The sequence below is a fragment of the Saccopteryx bilineata genome, chromosome 8 (genome assembly GCF_036850765.1).
Source record: "Saccopteryx bilineata isolate mSacBil1 chromosome 8, mSacBil1_pri_phased_curated, whole genome shotgun sequence".
NCBI classification, from domain to species: Eukaryota; Metazoa; Chordata; class Mammalia; order Chiroptera; family Emballonuridae; genus Saccopteryx; species Saccopteryx bilineata.
The window spans coordinates 15,853,798-15,869,307 of NC_089497.1; the positions used below are offsets into that span (position 1 = coordinate 15,853,798).

Here is a 15,510-nt window from a genome sequence, read left to right on the forward strand (position 1 = left end):
AGTGTTCTACCTTTCCACTAAAAGATATTTATTTATTTTTTTTGGTAGACAGAGATGGAGGGACAGACAGGGACTGACAGAGAGGAAGGAAGTAATGAGAAGATTCCACTCATAGTTGCAGCACCTTAGCTGTTCACTGACAGCTTTCTCATATGTGCCTTGACTGCAGGGCTCTAGCAGAGCCAGTGGCTCCTTGCTCAAGCCAATGACCTTGGGCTCAAGCCAACGACCTTAGGCTCAAGCCAGCGACCTTAAGGCTCAAACCAGTGATCATGAGATCATGTCTATGATCCCACACTCAAGCTGATGACTCAGCACTCAAGCCGGCGACCTAGCAGTTTTGAACCTGGGGCCTCAGCATCCCAGGCCGATGCTCTGTCCACTGTGCCACCACCTGTTCAGGCAATATTTAACATTATTAATATGTACTAATATCCATGGTAATTTACATATTGGTATAGAATAATTTTTTGTTTAATTTTCTCAGAAAAGGCTAAACAACCAGCTGCTGTCATTTTCTAGCTGTACAAAGTTAACACATTACCTTCCCTCTCCTTACTGCAGTTTTAGCAAAATGAAGCCTCCACCATCTACCCAGCATACCTCCCTACTCTTCTCACTTTCATCTCAGGGTTCTTTTGAACTATGGCATAGTATAAAAAGCAGAAACAGTCTATGAAGTTTAAATAAGATGACACATATAAAATGTTCTAGAAAGTACAGAATCTGTATTAATATAAACTTACAATCAGTGATATGAAAATATAAAAATAATTTGGCCATCCTTGCTTCTCTCTTCTGTGTTTGATTATATCCCTCTTTTATATGATTGTATGACAGAATAAAAAATACAAATGTATTTATTTATTACCAATTAACATAACTTAGCAAATCAAAACATCCATAGCAAATGTTCCTCTGATTTAACCAGAGTAAAAGAATTTTTTTTAAAACCCAAAATTTGCATTATATTAGACAAAAACAAACAAAATACAAACTGGTATAATTCTGAACAAATACATTATTTAGTCTAATGATTTTTTGATAAGAGAGCACACATTTAAATGTCTTCCAAATCTATCTAAAGAGGTTTCTTTAGAAAACTACAAAGATGAGTTGTTATTTTATATCTTTTAAATCACTCTGTCTCTGTTAGAGAGAAATAAATTAAAATTCCAGATAGCTAACAAGTTTAAAAATGCCTAAAACAAGAGTAAACAATCAAACTGCTCCTCAGTCTTGAAGAATTTCTTAAATTGATTTCTATGCCACTTGGAAAAAGAAGATGAGTTTCCTTAAAACTATAACTGGTGATTACAGCTAATGAACCACTGCTAAAATATGACATACAGGTAATATTTTGTATATCTATTTGATATCCTTTTTCAGAAAAATGGGGAAGGCTTATATGTACGAGATCACTGTTCTAACTGCTACCAATTCCTGAAGATGTAACAACGAATAAGATACAGAGGGCCTCTATTTTCACTAAGTTCTCATTTTATCCAGGGAATCATCCATTTAATAGTTTCTTTTCATATGTAGTTTTGTTAAATGTCATGAACAGGAAGTATACAATACTATAAGAATGCATAATAGGCAATCTGGCACGCTTTGAGGCGTTAGGAAAGGTCTCCCCAAGGACATAAGGCTTGCAGAAAAAGGGTTTGGTCAGGTAAGGGAGGGAGCGTTGGAGGGCGATGCTTCCAAGAGTGAGAACAGCAAACTGAACAGAGTTCAGAGTTGAAGAAGGTTGGTACATCAAATGAATTGAAAGGAGGCTTGCCAAGCTCCAGCCGAGAGATCAACGGGGAAGCCCATGGGGAACTGATTCACGCGAGGCTCACAGCTCGGCTGGAGAACACCGTCATCATTGGAGCCAGTAAGCAGAACAGTGCCATGATCAGAAAACGGGGGAAAAAAATACGTATTTAAAATCATAATAGTTCGTCGGAAAATATGTAATTCCATAAAACACATCAATAAACAGAAATTATAATCATCTGGAATTTACTGATGGTAAAGTTAGAGAAATGTAGATTTACAAAAGATAATGAGACAGAAGGAATAAAAATAAGGTGCTATACTGGAGTTAAATATTAGAAGCTATTTATTTCAAAGACGAGAATAAAACGTCAAAGGATGTCTGAGTATTATATCAAAGTATAACCTCAAAATTATATTTGAGACCACAAAGATGGTCAATTTACACACATTATAGAAAGAGATGCTGGTAATGTGTTTACCGATTGTGTTGCTATTAAAAGGTCTATTGTTATTTATTTATTTATCTTTTTGTATTTTTTTGAAGGGAGAAGTGGGGAGGCAGAGAGACAGACTCCCTGCATGAGCCTGACCGGGTTGTCCCAGCATGAGACTCCAAGCATGTCCACCAGGGGGCGATGCTCTGCACATCTGGGGCATTGCTCCGTTGCAACGGGAGCCATTCTAGCACCTGAGACAGAGGCCATGGAGCCATCCTCAGTGCCTGCACCGGGGCCATCTTTCCTCCCATGGAGCCTTGGCTGCCGGAGGGGAAGAGAAAGAGAGAGAAAGGAGAGGGGGAAGGGTGAAGAAGCAGATGGGAGCTTCTCCTGTGTGCCCTGGCCGGGAATCAAACCTGGGACTTCCACACGCTGGGCCGACGCTCTACCACTAATGCAGCCAGCCAGGGCCTATTATTGAAAGGTCTGTGAGAAATGTTTTTTGTGTTTTTTTTTTAATTTTTCTGAAGCTGGAAACGGGGAGAGACAGTCAGACAGACTCCCACATGCGCCCGACCGGGATCCACCTGGCACGTCCACCAGGGGGCGACGCTCTGCCCACCAGGGGGCGATGCTCTGTCCCTCCGGGGTGTTGCTCTGTTGCGACCAGAGCCACTCTAGTGCCTGGGGCAGAGGCCGAGGAGCCATCCCCAGTGCCCGGGCCATCTTTGCTCCAGTGGAGCCTCGGCTGCAGGAAGGGAAGAGAGAGACAGAGAGGAAGGAGAGGGGGAGGGGTGGAGAAGAAGATGGTCGCTTTTCCTGTGTGCCCTGGCTGGGAATCAAACCCGGGACTTCTGCACGCCAGGCCGACGCTCTACCACTGAGCCAACCAGCCAGGGCCGAGAAATGTTTTCAAAATAGAATAGATGTTCGGCCTGCCCTAGGTTGAATATATATAGTTAATGTGATATTAATATACACATTTCACAGAGTTTATGAAGTTCCTGGAGATCTTTCAAGTCCTAGCTGCCAGGACCTGTTTTTACCCTCTGGAAAAATACTCAGGAAAGAGTTATCATTATGAACTTACATCAGACCCTCCTTACTTGAAAGTTATCAATATTAAACTCACGAGGGCCATTAGGTCTGTCAGCTGCAAATAGTTTTGTTTTGCTTTGATGCTTTGCCTGGAGGTTCTGTTTGATGCCACAGGTGAGAACATCTTCAACAAAGGAGGAACAACCAGGAAAGGGAGCCATGAGCCACTTCAAACTACTGACACTCTCAACTCTTAGGCATGGGTTTCTGACTTTAAAATTTATCAAGTCATATACAGTGTGTCCATAAAGTCATAGTGCACTTTTGACCAGTCACAGGAAAGCAACAAAAGATGACAGAAATGTGAAATCTGCACCAAATAAAAGGAAACTCTCCCAATTTCATACCTATTCAGTGCAGTTCGATGTGGGCTCACACACAGATTTTTTAGGGCTCCTTAGGTAGCTATCCCGTATAGCCTCTATAGACTCGTCACTGACTGACGGCCTACCAGAACGGGGTTTCCCCACCAAACTGCCGGTTTCCTTCAACTGCTTATCCCACTGAGTAATGTTATTCCTATGTGGTGGCGCTTTGTTATAAATGCGCCGATATTCATGTTGCACTTTGGTCACGGATTTGAATTTAGCGAGCCACAGAACACACTGAACTTTCCTCTGTACTGTCCACATCTCAACTAGCATGGCCGTGGGCTGCTCTGCTGTATACACGGTGTAACGTCATCATCTGCACATGCGCACATGCTGCCACATCATCCTACAGAAACTGGGAGGGTTTTCCTTTTATTTGGTGCAGATTTCACATTTCTATCATCTTTTGTTGCTTTCCTGTGAGCAGTCAAAAGTGCACCATAACTTTACAAACACACTGTATTTGATAGTTTTTCATAACTCCAGGACTAAAGTAATGGACTAAGTCAGGATTCCTAATATTTTCAGAGGCAGTGAGCATCAAGAATTAATTATATGGGACTGACTGCATAAACTCACAAGTCTTTGGTTCTGTTTGGAAAACTGTTGTAGTTTCCAGGTTATAAGATAGCCCATTTCATTATTTTCTTATGCTACCTATCGACTATTACAATCTGATAAACTCTGCTTTTGTAAATGAAGTAAAGCATTTATAAAGCTCTCACTACCCCCTAGCTGTCCTTACTTTACATGGAGACAGAGTTAAATAGGTTCACAGAATGATGGCATGACTCAATCTGACTTGGCCATATTTATGAGTGATGTTCATTGAGTCAGGGAAAACCAGTTGCTTTTAAGGAACAGAGGCTGATTTCACATATGGGTATGAAGCTGCTAATTCCCTCAGGAAATCCGGTCTGGTGCTTGCTAGCATGGTGCATGCAGTCCCACTGGCCAGCAAGGACGCTTCCGCAAGGGATAGAATTTTAACAGATTCTGATCATCCCGAGAAAAGAGGACTGCCCCCAAAGGTACAGTCATGCAAGTGGAATTTAGTGTATGGGATATTGGGCTTGGCTTTCCAATCTCAAGCTAGCAAGAAAATAGAAGCTTTTATAAAAGTTCAATCTAAGATTCTTATAAAAACTTTCAGAAGGAAATGAGTTTAGTCTGAAGCACAAAGGCTTTACTGTAGAAAAGTCAGTCAGCCTCCCGTATACATTTACCAATCTTTCTGCCACTCTCTGCCCTCAAAGCTGGTAAAATCTCCTAAAACTCAAATGTTTAAATGGTCATTGCTAACCAAATAGAACAGAAAACTTGTTATTAGTTGATTTCTATATTTTATCAATCAAGAACCTTCTGACAATAATAACTTTGAATACTCGTAATTTTCTTTATCTAAAAACATTTTTTCCCCATCATTATATCCTAGGCCATGGCCTTCACATATATAATAAAATACACTGGAATATAATTAGCTCAAGAAAACCAGTAACACTAGTATCATATGTTATGACATGACAATTATGACTTTATGTTTCATGTGCAAAGACTACAATAAAAGAAACTCAGAATAAATTCAGAATCATTCTAAGTTTTAAAAGTAGTTCACTCCACTTGTCAATGATATTAAATAAAACACGAGCTCCCTAGACTACCTTTACATCATGTATTAGTTATAACAGTCGTATAGTCAATTAATTTTTGCAATTTACACATAATAGTATATTAAAGACAAAGTTGTAATTTTCTATTTTAAATCTAAACAGCCAAATCTAAGTGTTCAACATGATTTATGCATACGTAGTACTAGTTAACATTTTAAACATAGGTGGGATTATGTGTTCAGTTAACACTTACCCATGAAATTGAGATAGCCTTCTCCACCGAGTGCATGAGTGATGAGGCGGATCATTTTATGAAGCTGTATGCCACGATCAATGACTGGAGTGAAAGGGGTCAGAACGCTCATGTTGGTATACATTTCCGCATCCATCAACCAAAATGCCAGCGTCTTATCCCCAACCAGGGCCTGAAGAAGGACAAGTCAGTGAGGTGAATGCAGAGAACAGAAACAAAGCAGCTGTGTTTGCATTGGAATGACACAGCAGGAAAAACAATAGAGAGATGCATGGATTAGTATGAACACGTATCCCAATAGCTACTGTCTATTCTCGTAAAACATGTTAGAGATTTACACACATGTTTTCAGGACTGATTTTTCTTTTTAAATAACTTGGTGAAAAACTCATGATAAGCTGCCTGATTATTACCACTGAGCTGCCTGATTTATTACCAAAATGCTTCTGATTTTCAGAAATTGTGATAAATACTTATTATAATGTTGAGAATACTAAATAGGTTTATTTTTTTATTTTTTTTTCTGAAGCTGGAAACGGGGAGAGACAGTCAGACAGACTCCCGCATGCGCCCGACCGGGATCCACCCGGCACGCCCACCAGGGGCGACACTCTGTCCACCAGGGGGCGATGCTCTGCCCCTCCGGGGCGTCGCTCTGCCACGACCAGAGCCACTCTAGCGCCTGGGGCAGAGGCCAAGGAGCCATCCCCAGCGCCCGGGCCATCTTTGCTGCAATGGAGCCTTGGCTGCGGGAGGGGAAGAGAGAGATAGAGAGGAAGGAGGGGGTGTGGAGAAGCAAATGGGCGCTTCTCCTATGTGCCCTGGCCGGGAATCGAACCCAGGTCCCCCGCACGCCAGGCCGACGCTCTACGGCTGAGCCAACCAGCCAGGGCCTAAATAGGTTTTGAAATAGTTTATATATCATGGATTTATTTGTTTCGAAAGAATGTAAGTTTCTATAAAGTCTTCTATATGTATATATTTATAGATGTATATATGTACTTATATAAATATATGTATTTATATGTATATATAAACTAATACATGAATAAAATAAATAAAAGGTATATAAACATATTACAATGAACACTCCTCTCCTTCAGCAGAAGGCTGGCAACACTTTCTTAAAATGTAAGGTTTACTTTCTCATCATATTCATCATTTAAACTAATTTTTTTGGTTTTACATGAAAATACAATAATTGATAAAAGGGGCAGGTTAGCCAGAAACACTTGAGTAGAAGAGAGGCCTGTTAACAATCTGATTATTCAAGGTTGAAAACAGCTAACTAATGCAAAGTGTTCTTCACTGACAAAAGAAATTATGTATATTTATACATATGTACCATGAAACATATGATAGAGATTAAACCATGATCCCATTACCCCTGTGCAATTGTTTTCATTTTTAGAAAAAATATTTTACTTATAAACCTGTTATACTAATTTATTTTGATTAAAATGACTTGTCTTCATAATACTGTTACAAGAAGATCTACTCATTCTATTGGTCTTGTTATTTTGTGGGCCATGAAAGAATGAGCTCAGAATATAGTTGTTGCCACAAGAATTTTCAGTTTGTTTAAATGGTCATTGTCATCTGTATTACTTGAGTTCAATTTTTTTTTTCCTTTATCAAAGCAATGTCTTTGTTCTTTGACTTCTAGGCAAATATTTTAATCTAAACATACAAAAAATGAGCAGTGTTATGGTTTCCCCCCTTTTCCCCAAATTCACACTGAAGTCCCCACAGTGGGGGTGTGTGTGACTTTATTTAGAGATAGAGCAATGTCCTAATCCAGGTTAAATGAGGTCATAAAGGTGGTGTCCTAATCCAGTGACTGTGTCCTTATACAAAGAGGTAAAAGCAGCAGGGATGACAGAGCATAGACAAAGGCCACTTGAGAAAACACAGAGAAAATGTCACCGGCAAACCTAGGAGAGAGGCCTCAGGAGAAATGAAACATGCTGACAACCTGATCCTGTACTTCCGGCTTCCAGGACTATGAGAAACAAATTTGTTATTGCAGCCACCCTGCCTGTGGTATCGGTTACCGCCTTAGCAGAATAACATATGTACCAATAGAATGCAGCTTCAATTTGACATATAACAACATAGCGTTCCATATAAGTATAGTTTAAAAATAGGCTCAAACGGTAAAAAAAATAAAAATAAAAAAATAAAAAAAAAAGTGTTTTTTTTGTTGTTGTGTTTTTTGTATTTTTCTGAAGTTGGAAACAGGGAGGCAGTGAGACAGACTCCCGCATGCGCCCGACTGGGATCCAGCCAGAACGCCCACTAGGAGGCGTCACTCTGTTGCAACCAGAGCCATTCTAGTGCCTGAGGCAGAGGCCATAGAGCAGCGGTTCTCAACCTGTGGGTGGCAACCCCAGCAGGGGTCGAACGACCGAAACACAGGGGTCGCCTAAAGCCATCGGAAATACATATTTTATTTAAAAATTTATTGTATAATAAATATGTATTTTCCGATAGCTTTAGGCGACCCGTGTTTTGGTTGTTCGACCCCCCACCGGGGTCGCGACCCACAGGTTGAGAACCGCTGCCATAGAGCCATCCTCAGTGACCGGGCCATCTTTGCTCCAATGGAGCCTCGGCTGCGGGAGGGGAAGAGAGAGACAGAGAGGAAGGAGAGGGGGAGGGGTGGAGAAGCAGATGGGCGCTTCTCCTGTGTGCCCTGGCCAGGAATCGAATCCGGAACTCCTGCACGCCAGGCCTATGCTCTACCACTGGGCCAACCGGCCAGGGCCAAAAAAAAAAAAAAGTTTAAAAACAATATATATGATATAAATATATTTGTTAAATTAGGATTAGACAGCATTATTTCTTAAACAATTTGTCCTTTTTCCTGACCAGGCGGTGGCGCAGTGGATAGAGCGTCGGACTGGGATGCGGAAGGACCCAGGTTCGAGACCTCGAGGTCGCCAGCTTGAGCACGGGCTCATCTGGTTTGAGCAAAATTCACCAGCTTGGACTCAAGGTTGCTGGCGCCAGCAAGGGGTTACTCGGTCTGCTGAAGGCCCACGGTCAAGGCACATATGAGAAAGCAATCAATGAACAACTAAGGTGTCACAATACGCAATGAGAAACTAATGATTGATGCTTCTCATCTCTCTGTTCCTGTCTATCTGTCCCTGTCTATCCCTCTCTCTGACTCTCTCTCTGTAGAAAAAAAAAACAAAAACAAAAAACAATTTGTCCTTTCTACTTATTTTGGTTTAATTATATTTTTATGTGTACCTGTGTTTACTTCTATAATATCTGATTCTGTTATAAAATCATTTTGATAAATTTTGTTAGATTTTTACTGTGATGAATATATTTTTATGTAATTCATTTTATAAATATGCAGAGTGGAGCAAAAGTAGCCTTACAGTTGTTCATATGGAAAATAACATAATTGATAAATAATAATATAAGAATAAACTGTTTCATGTACTCAGAACTATAAACCTACTTCTCACCCACCCTGTATATTTATAGTTTTTATTAGATATATTTGAACATATGCTTTCAGAAAGAATTAGGTAACTTGCATATATTTATACATTCCTGACAATTTGTAATACAAGGCATAATTACCTGAATTTTTAAAGTATAAAACAATTCTTGGTAAATCTATAATGTTTCTACATATTTTGGGGGTAAAGTATGATTATAACCTATCCCTGTCATCTTCAATTTCTTTATTCCATTCATTTATTTATTCTTTTATTCATTTACATAAAATAAGTACATATTGGAAGCTTAAAGTGTGCTCTAACCGCTAGGGGTTTGCAGCAGAAATTTATGCATGCATTTTAGCTTTCATCTTGTTATGCATTTGGCTATTGTTTCCCCATCCTTAAATTCCTACTATTCATTTATTATTCTGTTATATTTTGGTTATGGTTTTTTCATATTTACTTAATCTATTCTAGGGCCAATTTAAGTTTGAAAAAACAGCAGCGTTCTGGATTTGGAAGATGCAAAATTTAGCATATGTCCAGTTCATGAGTCAGGAAATGTTCTGCACAGGCCAAATAGTACATATTTTAAGTATTATGGGCCACTTTCTCTGTCTCAGAAACTTAAAAGCAGCCATTCCCATAATGAAAACGCATGAGCATGGCTGTGCTCCAATTAACTTTACAAAAATAGGAGGCAAGCAGAATCTGGCCCATGGGCCTTAGCAGCTGACCTCGGGTCCACTTATACTTTCTTAATAATTAAAGAAAAGACCTGAAAAACTGTCTGTCAATTTCTGCTGAAACTACAGAGAAGCTTATTGTTTAACCTACAGGTTTCTTAGTACATATATAGCAAATAATTCATAACTTTTTACTGTCTCATTTTTAATGTATAGGATGTATTATGTTTTGGAGGATTTATATGGCTTTAAATGACTATTTCCCCCCATTTATTTATGTTTATTAAGTAACTACTAGGAGCAGTCACAGTACTAAGGCTGGAAATACAAAGGTATAAAAACAAATTTTCTCCCTAAATCATGATGAGCACATGGGTGCTGGAGTAACTCTTCCGACCCTAGACAACTAGACCAGAAGGCTTCAGAGAGAAGGTAACATCGGAGCGAGGGCCCTGGGTCTCCCATGAGAGGTTCCCAGGTGAAGGAGGCATCTGCAGCTGGTTGGGCGAAAGACTGGAATGAGGGTAACCTGTTCAGGAGTGGGCGGGGCTTCGGCAGGATCGAAGAACAGAATGTTTGGAGAGGGGCGGGGCTGGCTCCTGCCACCTGCGGGCGTTATGCGTGGCCTCCAATGACAAGCTTCAGTGAAAGAACTGGGTTGGCCAACTAAGCTCTGCTCTTGGGAAAATACCTCGGGATGCAATAGAGAAGGCAGCCTGAAGCCAGGGGGCCCCTGATCAATCAGCAGATTTTAGTGATTGAGGGAAAAAATGATGAAAGCCTGTCCAAAGGCGTAAAAGAGAACCTTTAGAAGGAAACCTAAAATAGAAATTAAAATTAACCTGGATCACTACCAGTGTTCCCCTCATTACAACAAAGCAAAACCTGTGAGATAACACAACTGTCATTTACAATCTTTTAATTAGAGTTTGGCAGGATAAAAATGGCACTGCATCTTGAAGCTGGAATTTAGAGATCTACAAAATAATTCTAAAAGGTTTTTCAAGGATATGTAGTTTTCATATACATATATAGATATAGATAGATTTAACTTATGTAACTATTAAGCCACAGAACTTTGGGTTTAAATATGTTAATAAATACACACACAGAGAAAGAGAGAGAGAGAGAGACGCACGTACATGAATATCCATTTACCTGATCGTGGCTTTCTGCGTAAGCGATGCACTTCTCAAGGTAGCGTCTGTTTGTGAGTGTGTACACTATATTGCCCATGTTCCAGTCTTCGTCTTTAAACTCTTTAAGGAGCTAAATACAAGAGAGAATAGAATTTGCATAAACCATTACTGTTCCTACATTAAATCCCAACCTTAGGGAATACATCGTATCAATCCTTATTATTTGACTCACAGATACAGTCACACCCACATAACAAAGATATCTTTGTTGAAACTTTTCCTGAAATCACAGCTTCTAAACAGACTGTTCAAATGGCAGTGGTGTAGTGTGTGTGTGTGTGTGTGTGTGTGCACGCACTGACATATTTTTACTTTTGTGTAGATGGTATAATCATTGCACTTTAGAATTTTTGCACCTGTTTTCCTCCTGTAACAACTGCCACCTCTTGACTAATAGCTACAGAAAAGTGTTATTGTGCAATATACCTTTCTGTAACTTTCACAAGGCAGAGATATATACTTGCTACATTTTTAGGATGCATAAAAATAATTAGGGCCCTGGCCGGTTGGCTCAGTGGTAGAGCGTCGGCCTGGCATGTGGGGGACCCAGGTTCGATTCCCGGCCAGGGCACATAGGAGAAGCGCCCATTTGCTTCTCCACCCCTCCCTCTCTCCTTTCTCTCTGTCTCTCTCTTCCCCTCCCGCAGCCAAGGCTCCATTGGAGCAAAGATGGCCCGGGCGCTGGGGATGGCTCCTTGGCCTCTGCCCCAGGTGCTAGAGTGGCTCTGGTTGCGGCAGAGCGATGCCCGGGAGGGGCAGAGCATCACCCCCTGGTGGGCAGAGCTTTGCCCCTGGTGGGCGTGCGGGGTGGATCCCGGTCAGGCGCATGAGGGAGTCTGTCTGTCTCTCCCCGTTTCCAGCTTCAGAAAAATACAAAAAAAAAAATAATAATAATAATAATTAGCAGGAATAGTGTCTTGTTTTACTCCTTTAAAAATGATAATTAAAAACCCACTATTCTTTAAAAGTTTAAAGACTATTATGAAATAATTATCATCCTAACGGACCTCACATTTTTTGTCTGCACATCATTTGACATTCAGTGTTCAACCTGCCCTCCACCCCTCTAACCCAACTTCAATATCAATGGTCTTGTCAAGACCTCAGACGACTGTCTCTCAGGCCAGTACTTGCCCTTTCTGGGGAAAATAGTTAACTATTTAGCTTTATGTGATGATACCTCTGACCCCTTCTCTCTACAAATGCTTTCTTTCTCAGTCTACCACTGTGACACTCCGATTGTTTTTTTTTCACACCATTCTAGGTATCCTGAAAAGTCTCTTCCTCTGCCGATCCTATAAAAGCTGTGCTCCTCCATGTTATTGTAAATGATCCGATGTCATCATTTCTTAAGGCTGAGTAGTATTCCATAGTATATATGTACCAAAGCTTTTTCCTTGATAACATTATACAGAGTGAAACAAGTAAATAAGAAAAAACTAAGAACTATATGAATCCATACATAGGTGGGACATAAAAATGAGACTCAGAGACATGGACAAGAATGTGATGGTAATGGAGGGGTGTGGTGGGGGGGTGGTAAGGGGGCGAGGAAGGAGAGAGGGGGGTGAGGGGAGGGGAGGGGCACAAAGAAAATCAGATAGAAGGTGATGGAAGACGATTTGACTTTGGGTGTGGGGTATGCAACATAATCAAATGTCAAAATAATCTGGAGATGTTTTCTCTAAACATATGTTCCCTGTTTTATCAATGTCACCACATTAAAATTAATGAAAATAAGATTTTAAAAAAAAGCTGGTGCTCCTCAAAGTTACATTCTCAACATGGCCTCTTTTATTTTACACTCTTTCCACATGGGCTTATTTCTCTGTTCAAAGTGTCAAATGCATTCTGTGATAGGCAGAATTCTAGCGTGGCCCCAACTCTTCCTGCTCCTGCATAGTCACACCTTTGTGTGACCCTTTACCTCCAGTGTGGGTGGGGGTTTTGAATAAGATGGATGTCCTCTGAAGAAACTGGGAGATAAGAACTGGGTGATGTTTCAATATGCGAAGTCTGTAGTAATGTGTTACACAGAAAGAGAAACCCTAATTCAGATTCTGGTGCCAGAAATTGGGTTCAGCCTGCTTGTACCCTCCTTTGCTGACTTCTTCCCCCCTATGGAATTAAGACACGCTTCGCCATCCCTCTTAATTGCTTTGTGAATTGCTGGACACAAGAGGACAGACTGTGTTAGGCAGAAAAATGGTCACCCATAGGTGTTCCTATCCTAATGTCCCGAATCTGAATACCAATGTAATTAGAGATCTTTCTAAAAAAAGAAGGCATGACTTATGAGAGTAAGAGAGAGAGACTTGAATGAAAGAGACTTGGCTTTGAAGATGAAAGAAGGGGCCACAAGCCAAGGAATATAGGTGGCTTTTAGGAGCTAGAAACGGAATGTAGTCTTGCCAATGCCTTGACTTTAGCCTTTTAAGACCCATTCTGATTTGTGATCTAAAGAGATATAAGAATTATATGATTGTAAATTTGTGTTGTTTTAAGTCAATAATTTTGTGGTAATTAGATACAACAACACTTTGAAACTAATCCAGAGGTCGTCAAACGTTTTATAAAAACCGCCCACTTTTGCAGTGCTGGTCAACCTGGTCCCTACCGACCACTAGTGGGCGTTCCAGCTTTCATGTTGGGCCAATCGCTGCACCCACCATAAAAGCTGAAACGGCCAAGGAACTAGGTTGACCAGCACTGCAAAAGTGGGTGGTTTTTGTAAAAAGTTTGACGACCCCTGGACCAATACAAATTTCACAATTATTTTTGACAAATGGACAAAAACAATTCAATAGAAGGTAGGTACACAGGGTGCGCAAAAGTAGGTATACAGTTATTTGTATGGAAAAAGACATGCATGTTATAATTATTGCAATAGCTTTATTAACTCAATAGCTTTATTACTGCAATAACTTATTAACTCAAAAGAATGTCACAATACAACTGTTACCCGATTTTTTCCTATCCCTGTATTTTTTTTAAATAAATCATGCTGAAAGAGTAGGGCACCAATAGGAAAAAACAAACAAACAAAAACACCTAGATTAAGTTTTCACATTGCACAAAAAATTAATTAAAAATGAATCACGAATTTAAGCATAAAAGTAAAATGATAAAATGTTTAACACAAAACAGGAAAGTCAAAGAATTCTTGGTCTGGATACAAATAAAAAAATCTCCATGATAAATTGGCCTTCATGAAATTTAAAATAAATAAAGAACTTTTGTTCTGTGAAAACCTACATGGAGAGGATGAAGAGACAAGTAAACAGAGCGAGATAAAATATCTGTCCATCCCATACCCAACAAAAGAGTTGACTCTAGAGTATACGGAAAATTCTCAAAATGTTACAATAAACAAAAGATCCAATTAGAAAAGGATCAAGTGACAAGAACAGATGTTTCATCAAAGGGAATACACAGAAGGCAAATAAGCAAATGGAATGATGTTCACCATTATAAGCCATTAAGGAAAGGCAAATTAAAACCACGGTGAGATATCACTACACACCTAATAGAGTGACAGAAATAAATAAAAGCGACCCCACAAGGGCTGTTGTGTGAAGATGCATAGCTGAATCCCTCCAGAGCTGCTGGTAAGAATTTAAAATGGTACCGCTACTCTGAAAACAGTCCGGCAGTTTCTTAGAAAATTAAACATCCAATTACTATATGATCCAGGAATTGTACAATATAGTCTTGAAAATAAATGGGCATTTATCCTGGAGTATGACTTCTAGTCCTAGAAAAACCTATATATAAATGTTTATAGCAGCTTTAAAAAAAAATAATAGCCAAAACCTAGAAATAATCCAGATGTCTTTTAACGGGCAAATGATTAAGCAGACTTTGGTATATCCATATTAGGAAATATTGTTCAGCTAAAAGACACAATGCACTACTGACACATGCAGCAACATGGATTAATCTCCAGAGAACTTTGCTGAGTAAAATATAACCACCCCAAATGGTCACAAACTGTATGATTCCATGTAATAACAGTCTTGAAATGACAGAATTCTAGAACCAGATAGGAGATGAGTGGCTGCCACAGCTTAGGGCGTGGTCCAGGGAAAGTGGGCTGTAGGTGTGGCTAGACAGGAAACTGGAGGAGACCTGTGGGGACGGAAGCATTCTGCATCCTGAGTGTATCAATGTCAGCATCCTGGTTGTGATACTAGACTAGGCTTTGCAAGGTATTACCACTGGGCGGTACTAGTTAAGAGGATAGCAGATCTTACTATATTACATTTTATAACTGCATGTGAACCTGTAATTTTCTCAATATAAAAAAGTTTAATTAAAAATCTATTTACATATAATAAAAAATGGAGGTGCACAATCAGTATTTAGTGGAACTATAAACTATTGAATTCATTCATTTATTCATAAACAATTAGATCATAAAGTACACATAAACAATTAGATAATAAAATGAGCAAATAAAATTAAAGGAGCTACACCAAATTTGGCCTCTTTTGGATAGGCAAATATTTGTTCAGTAAATGATTACACTAATATATTCCAAACTACTGATTTTGAAATTATACATAGAAAATAGTAAATCATTTGCTTTTGAATAAAAATTATAAATGGAATCTAGCACTGTAATCTCA

The 15,510-nt window shown here is 39.6% G+C and overlaps 1 protein-coding gene across 1 annotated transcript in view; it reads right to left on the bottom strand.

Moving 5' to 3' along the window:
* GBE1 (1,4-alpha-glucan branching enzyme 1) overlaps positions 1 to 15,510 on the bottom strand; it is a 316,473-nt gene that overhangs the window by 74,880 nt on the left and 226,083 nt on the right. The window contains exons 11-12 of the mRNA XM_066241074.1: positions 10,842 to 10,952; positions 5,537 to 5,708 (exon numbers count right to left, since the gene is read on the bottom strand). Coding sequence (XP_066097171.1) covers positions 5,537 to 5,708; positions 10,842 to 10,952 — 283 coding nt within the window. The remainder of the gene's footprint in view (positions 1 to 5,536; positions 5,709 to 10,841; positions 10,953 to 15,510) is intronic.